General features: G+C 39.8%; 1 protein-coding gene across 1 annotated transcript; it reads left to right on the forward strand.

Moving 5' to 3' along the window:
• Positions 1-928: 928 nt before the first annotated feature.
• timp2b (TIMP metallopeptidase inhibitor 2b) lies at positions 929-8,461 on the forward strand. The gene is made up of 5 exons (XM_080510727.1): positions 929-1,266; positions 5,940-6,040; positions 6,149-6,257; positions 6,339-6,463; positions 6,970-8,461. The coding sequence occupies exons 1-5, from the start codon at positions 1,137-1,139 to the stop codon at positions 7,165-7,167; spliced, it is 663 nt and encodes a 220-aa protein (XP_080366853.1). The 5' UTR covers positions 929-1,136; the 3' UTR covers positions 7,168-8,461.
• Positions 8,462-8,901: the final 440 nt, after the last annotated feature.

Below are 8,901 nucleotides of genomic sequence, written 5' to 3' on the forward strand. Positions count from 1 at the left end.
TTCACGAAATAAACTTTGTAATTGTGTCTCTGGTTATTTCTTAACACGTGAAAAAATTTTAACTCATGAAAAAGCAGTGAAAATAACTGAGGTTAACTTAATAAAAGTTAGGAGTTATGTAGTCATGGATGGGACTATCATCTGTCCATAACAAGTGAGCATAAGTGTGAGTGCAACTGGTAAATAACTGAAGGCAAATGACCTCTTTTCTTCTTCTCTTTCGCCCCTGGGCTCCTGAAGCCTTTGTTTTATTTGACATAATAACGGTTGATTATCACGTGTCAGTGAGTGTTATTCACATCTGATAAATAGCCTGTCCATTCTCGCCCACATCGAGCAGGTAACAAGGAGCGGTGTTGTGATGCCGGGGGTCAAGCAGGGAGCAGGAAAATAAGGCCTATTTTGGACTCTTGTGAAACATTAATAAATTATATAATGAAAATTATATTTGATAAAGAATAATAATATAAATAATTAAAACACAAGTTTCCTTATTTTTCTTCTTTTTATCTATTGATCTTAATTACTCGTGGGGCTGGCGAGTTTGAAGGAGGTTATAATGGGGAGTTTATGGTTAGGTCAGTGAGAGTAACAGAGTTGTTACAAAGTTTAAAGGTTATATTGGAGGGATTATGGGGAGGTCAGTTAGTGTAACAGAGTTGTGACAAAGGGAGATTGTTTTGTCGTGTTGTTGTTTGTTGTTTGGAGATCTGTCAGCACGGGGTTGTAGCAGAGGTCCAATCGTGGGTGTAACGCAGTTGTGACGGAGGCTGACGGAGGTCGCGGGCGGCTGCGAAAAGTCGGGAGCTCCTGACCTCCGCAGCCCTCCGCACTGATTGGCTGCAAGCGCAGCAGGGGGCGGGGCCTACTGCCATCCGCCCATATAAAATCTGGCTGCTCCTCGAGACACTGGAAAACAGATCGGAAGGAGGCATTGGAGCGCATCTGCTGCAGGAGTGAACTCACTCTCACACCCTGTGCATCTTTGACAAGTGGACCGTCTTTTTCTCACTGAAATCAAGAGGCTGATTTGGGGTTTCTTTCCCGTCGGTTCACGAGACTGCTGATTTGCACGACTTCCTTCATTTTTTTCCCCCATATACACATTAAATAACAGTAATCAAAAGGTGTGACAAATGGCCTGGACGATGAACCGCTGTTTTGTGACTCTGGCCATCCTGTTTCTGTGGCGGGTGGACGAGATGGCAGAAGCCTGCAGCTGCTCTCCTGCGCATCCTCAGCAGGCGTTCTGCAACTCAGATGTCGGTAAGTAAATTCACCCTGGAAGTAGTGTTTGTTATAAATTGTATAATGGTAGAACAGCAAAATGCATATTCCAAGGGGAAAGAGAAAAAAAACAACAACCCTCTCCTCCCCTCTTCTGATGTTTACAATTACACAGGGTGGAAATTTCTGTCTCTTTCTTTCCACCCCACACCCCCCTCTTTTCTCTCTCTCTCTCTCTCTCTCTCTCTCTCTCTCTCTCTCTCTCTCTCTCTCTCTCTCTCTCTCCCTCTATAATTATCTGTTGATATTTTTTTGTGGGATACTTTAAGTACCTTCAACTGTCTTATCTTGCTTGTCATCCATCTCACGACATTTGCAGCTGTTTTTCTTAGCTTCAAATGATCTGTGAAAAAGGGAGAGGAAAACTGTTATTTGCCCAAATGCAATGCAAATGCAGTTGATCAACTTCAGTTAGACATGTCTGTGCATTGGAAAGGTGACTAAATAGGCAGTGTGGTTCACTTTTTCACTTTTACAAAACACAGCTTGTTGCAACCTTGAACACAGGCCTTAAGCTAACAAGAGTCCCAACAGTGACCAGCTTGTGTAGCTATTTAAATTTTGGTTTGCTGAGGGTCTTTTTTCTTGCTTGTGAGCTGGCTGAGTGTGTGGCATGTACTGTATACAGAAGGTGACTTATTCAAGGGTTTCTCTTTACCATCGGATTCCATGGCTGTGACGGATAAAAAAACCTTATTACTCTGCCGGAGAGTCGACTGCTCAGGGACTGTGTGGTTTTTCTTTCAGCTGTTCCTTCAATTTTTTTTTTTTTTATTGAGATCATGCAGCCTGATAGTTAATGTAAGTGGAGACAGTTATGGATTAACTTTATGCTCCAAAGTTACATGGCTACTGCTATCAACCAGACATGATGATGACCATTTGGTCAACTTTTCTTGCTCCACAGTATATGATTTGGTTTTACTGGAGGAGAAAGTTTTTATTTTAAGAAGCAGTTTCGTGAGGTTTTCACAGGTTTGGCACACCTGTTATTGATAATATGATATACGCATACATGATCTTCACACAGCAGCATTATTTATGTAGAACACAAATGGCAGAGTTTACATATTTTAGGTAAATGAATGTCACTAAGTTGGATGCATGTCCTCTCTTTACCAAGACAAACATAAAATCCTGTTCTGGATCTACTTTCATTCAATGAAATGTAGCAACAACAACAACAAAAACAAACTAGGACAGACTGTTTTCAACTGTCCAATTGATTTACATCATTACTACCTGAGAGGTCAACTCCTGGCATGACCCTGACCTTCCTGCCCCTGCTTCAGCACCATGGATAGACGCTTGCACAAAGTTACCATCACCCCAGCCCTTGTTGCCAAAAGCGTTCTGATTTTGTGTCATCAGCACTTTTCTGAGTGCAGAAACGTAGTTTGACCAGAGTACCTCCCAGGAGAACTGTTTACAAAGTCACAGAGAGGTCACTAAACTCTTGAACTCTTGAAATTAATCAGAAATTAACACGCATCAGTTTTGTTGGAGTGATAATATGCAATGCTCAGATTGCGCACTCTAAACTATTAGCCAACTTTTGTGGTTGTAATTCTGCTCAGTCCCCTTTGGGCAATTCATTTGATTCATCTTTGTTTTTATTTGTGGTCTACTGATTTCTGAAAGCTGGAGAGGAATGCAATTTTCATTACGAGTCATTCATGTTTAGAAATCTTAATATGCAAAGAGAAATTTGGTTAGGAATGGCCTTGATGAGTGCCCTCTGTGATGGATACTGAAATGTAGTTTGCACAGACCGAGCTTCAATTTGAGGGTCTGAAATTTGCTGAAGGAACTACTAAAACCTCCTCCAAATTCGATTTACCTTAAAACTGCAAAATTGAGACAAAATGCAAACCATGAGAACCTTTGTGATAAGGTACCTTTTGTATGGTCACATTTTTTCAGGTTCATTCACAACTTGTATTTGGCATCGTTTTTCTTTGGCCAGTAGAAATGATATTGCTCAAAATCAACCAATGAAAGGTAGTGCAGTCCCCCGTTTATTCCAGTATAAATCTCTCCAAGATACTGAACCCCTGCATGCTCTAATTTGCTCCCCTTACCTTCTGATAACTGAAGATCTTTTCTCCCCATGCTTATCTCTTTATTAGGCTGCTTCTTAACTTGACAGTTAACAAAACACCAGGCCAGTTTTAGCTGTATGGACCGAGCAGGAACAAACTCTTCCCTCATAGTTTTAGATCCATCCCCTGGGTTTTTTTTCCTTTTTCTTTTTTGCTGAGGCAGAGGAATGTTGGGCAGTCATATGCTGTGCTCGTTATGTATTTACTCTTTTTTTGATGATCGTACAGTGTATCTGTGCCCCATTTTATGAAGAAGGAAAGTGAATCCTTTGAGAGCCTGAAAGCCAAGTGGGCTTCAATGTGACTTCCGGGATAAACACAGGCCTGCAAGCTGTGTAAACAGAGCTGACATTAAAACCAGATTTCCCTCCCGTGGGCCAGATTGAACGTGCACAAACTCTCAACATCTGCCTTAAAATCTAGAATCACCTGCAATATTACATGTGACAGATCACGTCTCGCTTGTAATTATATTCCGAGCAGCCACAGTTTAAATGTGTGGACCATTTTGTGTGGTGTCAGGAATACAAACACCCCCAAATTAAAAAATTGTTAGGGATAAAAAAGATGGTGGCGGATTTGTTATTGTCCTTTTGATGCGATCAGTGAAGGAGTTGGTTTGAATTTGCCGTTGAGTATCTTATTCTTCAATCTGACCACAATGTGGCTTCGCTGAGAGGAAAATGGGTGTGCAGGCCCTGCAATTACATGACATGCATTTGCTTTTTTCTTTGTTTTCGAAAGCACTCCCTCCACCGCAATACTGCACACTAAACTGTGTGTTTATTGTTTGTGTAACTACAAAATGAGATGGTTCCTTCAGTTCCCGATTTTGTGAAAATTGTTAGGGCTTTGTCAGCCTCTTCGAGTTAACATCCTGCTGGAGGTGTACTCTGTATGCCAGCACAGAACATTAATTTAGATTAGTGACTGACTTGCACTCATCTTAAGCAAAGAGTAAATGCGTTGATGCAGTTTGTTTGTTTGGTTTTTTTTGCACTTTTCACCCAACACATAAGCATCCTGAGCTATAGATTTACTATTTTTAGCATGTTGAACATGACTTAAAGGGTTAACTAACCCCTCGGAAGGGCTTTAATTATGTAACCGTTGTTCACATAATCCTGTGGTTTCAAGGATTTGTTGTTGTTGCTGTTGTTCTGACATGTAGCGTCTGTATCACCGATATTTCTCTTACACGTGTGGAAGTAGAAATGGTCTCTGATCCTGAAAACTCCAGAAAGGGGATTACCACCAACTGTGCATGCAAAGAAGTTTTAGAGTTTGCCAGTGATGTTGCTTTAATGTACATCAGAGCGAGTGAAGGAGCTTTGATTAGTGACATTTACCCCCAGGGGGGCATGCAGCTCTTGTTGGCGCCTTTTTTCCTGCTGTTGACGTTGTTTGTGATGGTGTTGCGGTGTTGCAGTGTTGCATGGAGGAGGGGACTTCTGTTTGCATACGATGTGCAGTGTGCCTGCTGAACACGGCCGTCCTCGCCACTCCATCACTCCCTTCATCTGTGCACACCACACTCTCTCCTTTTTTCTCTGTTTTCCTTTTCTTAAGAGTCGACGCTTTAGACCCTTATAAGGAAATGTTCTCTCAGCCCCTATTGTCATCGAATTAGGACACATATGGCTCGCAGCTTCATACCTTCGTATTAAAAGCAAATGAGAAGGCTTATTTGGTAAGGAAGCAGACTCGTGATGGTCTAAGACAACCGGTAGCTCCCACCTTGGGGAAGTGTGGACTAAACTGAGACGAAAGAACATCTGGTTAGTGTTAGTTTTACCACCAGTCTTCTCTGCTTGATTTTTCTGACTTCGATGACTCCCTGGGACTATTCTAGTCTTAGAATGTAATCATAATTATTGAAACTTGTATTATACTCGTTATCCATAGGTATTTTTGATGAACTTGACATGTGATTTCTGCTCTACGGCGCTCCAGTATTTGGATTGACATGAAAGAAGCACTGTTTCTGAAACACATGAGTCATATTTTTTGTTAACTGCTCTGGGTTTTCGCTCAAAGGCAAATCTGTATGGCTCTGATAATATTTTTCCACTTGCAACTGTTTTATTTTTCCCCATTTCTCTCCAAACCTGGAAAGCCTGAACTTCAGAGTGCGAGAGGGAGAGAGAGGGGGGAAGGTTGATTTGCATGTCAGCACCTCTATCCAGACAGTGAGGCAGGTCGGCATAGAGGCCTGGGGGCGAGCGTAGCATTCTAGTTCAGCTTTTTTAAAGATTGCTGACTGGCTTCCTCCTGTGTCGGCTCAGGAACCTGGGAAACAGGCAGCACACATTCCTCCCTCTGATTGCAGCTGATGAAACACTCATGTGCCTCTGTCTTCCCACCACCTGGCACATGCAGAGTCCACAGATCCAAGCCACAGCAATGTGTTGTGGCCAACTCCAGCATGCCAAACCTGGGCAGGGACTTCGATCAGACACAGGCAGATTCAGTTCTCGCAAGACAACAATGAAGTCTTCCAATATAGTGTTTGTTGAACTGAGTTGTTGTTTTTTTCTTTTCTTTTTTCAGTGATCAGAGCAAAAGTAGTTGGAACAGAGGAGGTTGACTCTGGCAATGACATCTATGGAAATCCCATCAAACGCATCAAGTATGAGATCAAACAGATCAAGGTATTTAAGATAAAAACCATTATAATTTTGTCTTGGGCATGAACCCCCATTTGGAGAAGAAAAAAAAAAAAGATGACTGAATTTTTTTTGGCTGTGTTTGAATTTCAGATGTTTAAAGGTCCCACTCAGGATATTGATGCCATCTACACTGCTCCCACCTCTGCAATGTGTGGAGTGACTCTGGAGACTAATGGCAAAAAGGAGTATCTTATCACAGGTAACTTCTACAAACATTCTCTATTGCAGTATATAAAACTGTCTTGGTGCGTTTACTAAAATCATTCCTTTTCTGCTGTAGGTAAGCTGGAGAATGACGGGACGATGCATGTGACACTGTGTGACTTCATGGAGCCCTGGGAGGAACTGAGCGCCACCCAAAAGAAGAACCTGATTCAGCGCTATGAAACAGGATGCGAATGCAAGGTGTTGTATATTTATCATTTCAGCTTTTTAACTTTTCACTGAACAAGTTACATTGCAATGCATTTTTTTTTTTTGCAAAATTCCAACGTCATTAAGAAATTAAAAGTACAAAGTGCCTTGAACAACACACAGAATGAATGAGGCATTTAGCGGGCCATCATTTAATGTATGAATAGATAAAAATGGCAATGAATTCAAAAATAGAGGAGAGAAGGAAACCAGAGTAGATTCAGAGCAACAACACATTCTCTGTCCGGGATTTATTTACTTGAAATCTTCGGAACAATGACAAAAAAGACATCCACTGCAAAAAACGAGTGTTTCCAATAAATATTTAGCACTTTTTTTTAATTATTGAATTTAAAGGTTAAGTCACATCTATCTTACTTCAATAATCTTTAGTTTTCTTTAAGAGCAATTGTTACATTTGTGTGTCAGTTGTAGTAAAGTTTTCTGTTGTTGCCCTCTCTCCATTCCTGATCTTTCTATCCTCTTACGATCCTCAGATCACTCGCTGCACCGCCGTCCCCTGCATGATCAGCACCCCCACAGAGTGCCTTTGGACGGACTGGATCATTGAGAAGTTGGTCAACGGAGAGCAGGCCAAACACTTTGCCTGTATCAAGAGGAGTGATGACTCGTGTGCCTGGTACAGAGGCGCCGCACCACCCAAAAAAGATTTCCTGGACATCGAAGACCCTTGATTCCTTGATTTCTGCATTGCACCATCCAAACTTCTGAGAATTTTTTTTTTTTTTTTTTTTTTACAGTTGAAACATGCTAACATAATGCCAAAACAGAGAAATAAAAACGCATCAAATTCTTATTTTTTTCTCTCTGTTAAGACAGCTTTAGAGTGGGTGCTCCATGGGGAGGTTGGGAAACAAAACAAAAAAACCCTTTTCAAGGCAGGTCTCGTGTTTTCAATTAACATTCTTCTGAACTCAGCACTTTTTGCCACTTCTACCCTTAAATCTTAAAGCACTTCCTCATAAACCACTTCTCCTTAGCTGAAATAAAAGGAATGACCTTCACAACTCAATATTACCATTTATAGTACTTACATAGTTCCTGTGCTATTGATTACAGATGTTTTCCTTCTTTACATTATTTTTTAATTCAAATCTTTGTTAAAAGTGTTATAAAAGCAGTTATAACTGCTTGCTGTCTTATACAAGTACTTGCAAATTAGAGTTCTGTGAATCTGTGTTGATAAATGACATCAGTTGACTGTCTGCATCATGAGTTGTGACAGCAGAGCTATCACAAAAACAATGGCCACCTCTTTATTTTTCTGTCCCGTGTGAGGTGTGCGAAACCTTTAACCCCACCTCCCATTTTTTTTTTTTTTACCCCAAAAGTGATTATCATGAGTGGCATTTTATATAATACCACTCTGTTTTAACAATCAGTGCTTTTACTATGCAACTGTTTTTTTTTTTTTAAAGTGATGAGTAGAAAAAAAATGCACTTTGAACACAGCAGTTATATTGAGGTTAAAGAATAATATGGTGAAATAAGAGGATTGAATCCTCAATTTGCTTTTTGTGTGTAATACAGCTCTTCAATTTGTCAAGCTACGGTAGGTTTAAGAGCATATTTTATTTAAGATCATCATGATTGACAAAAGCCCAGTCTTTTATATTTTTTGTGACAAATAAACAAAGTATTTTGGCTATACCAGTCAAATGCATTCAGTGTGCAGTGATGGTCACATGGTACTCTGTCTGGCTGGTTTATTCTGTTGGGTTTTGAATAAAATAACCCATTTCCAATATCTTTTTCTGCGGAGACACTGAAAGGACCACATGTGTCGTGCAACTGTTTTATGACTTTAATATGAGAGTGTAAAAAGATTTTTCATTTTAAACTGTAACCAACTATGATGTCTTGTGCTGGTTTCACATGGGACTTTTGAGATAAGATTTTTTTTTTTGCATGCATATCCATCTGAAACATTACTGTACATTTGACTATTATATTAAATGCCAAACCCTGTTTTGAATTGCTGGTTATTTCACTTAAATACTTGAATCACATGCATGGAAATCCATATAGAATAATTGGTTTCCTATTTAGGTATTTGATAGATTCAGAGAAACAACTGTTGTAAAGCAACCTATATCATTTCACTCATACAATTTGTCCATCGTACTGTCTAGTTTTAAACTTTATAGGTTTCTAATGAGTACACCAACGATTTATAGTTATCTATTTATTGATCTATCTATAGTTTATTTCTCATGTTCAAGGTTTGATTTGACTGTAAACATTTCATTCAGGCAAAGATAATCATCAAAGATAACAATCCTGATATTTACAATGGAGTTACAAACAATAAATAGCACTTTCTGCTTGCGTGTGTGTATATATGACCGTACTTTTATATTGTATGCAATTTAAGCTATGTAATAGTAGTGTAGTAGTACATGTTTTGA

This window comes from Blennius ocellaris, assembly GCF_963422515.1.
Source record: "Blennius ocellaris genome assembly, chromosome: 16".
NCBI classification, from domain to species: Eukaryota; Metazoa; Chordata; class Actinopteri; order Blenniiformes; family Blenniidae; genus Blennius; species Blennius ocellaris.

Bases quoted from the DNA above. Each gene is read 5' to 3' on its own strand.
- timp2b (XM_080510727.1), top strand. From the start codon at position 1,137: ATGGCCTGGACGATGAACCGCTGTTTTGTGACTCTGGCCATCCTGTTT. The intron at 1,267-5,939 runs GTAAGTAAATTC...TTCTTTTTTCAG, and splicing joins GTTCTGCAACTCAGATGTCG to TGATCAGAGCAAAAGTAGTT. The intron at 6,041-6,148 runs GTATTTAAGATA...TTTGAATTTCAG, and splicing joins ATGAGATCAAACAGATCAAG to ATGTTTAAAGGTCCCACTCA.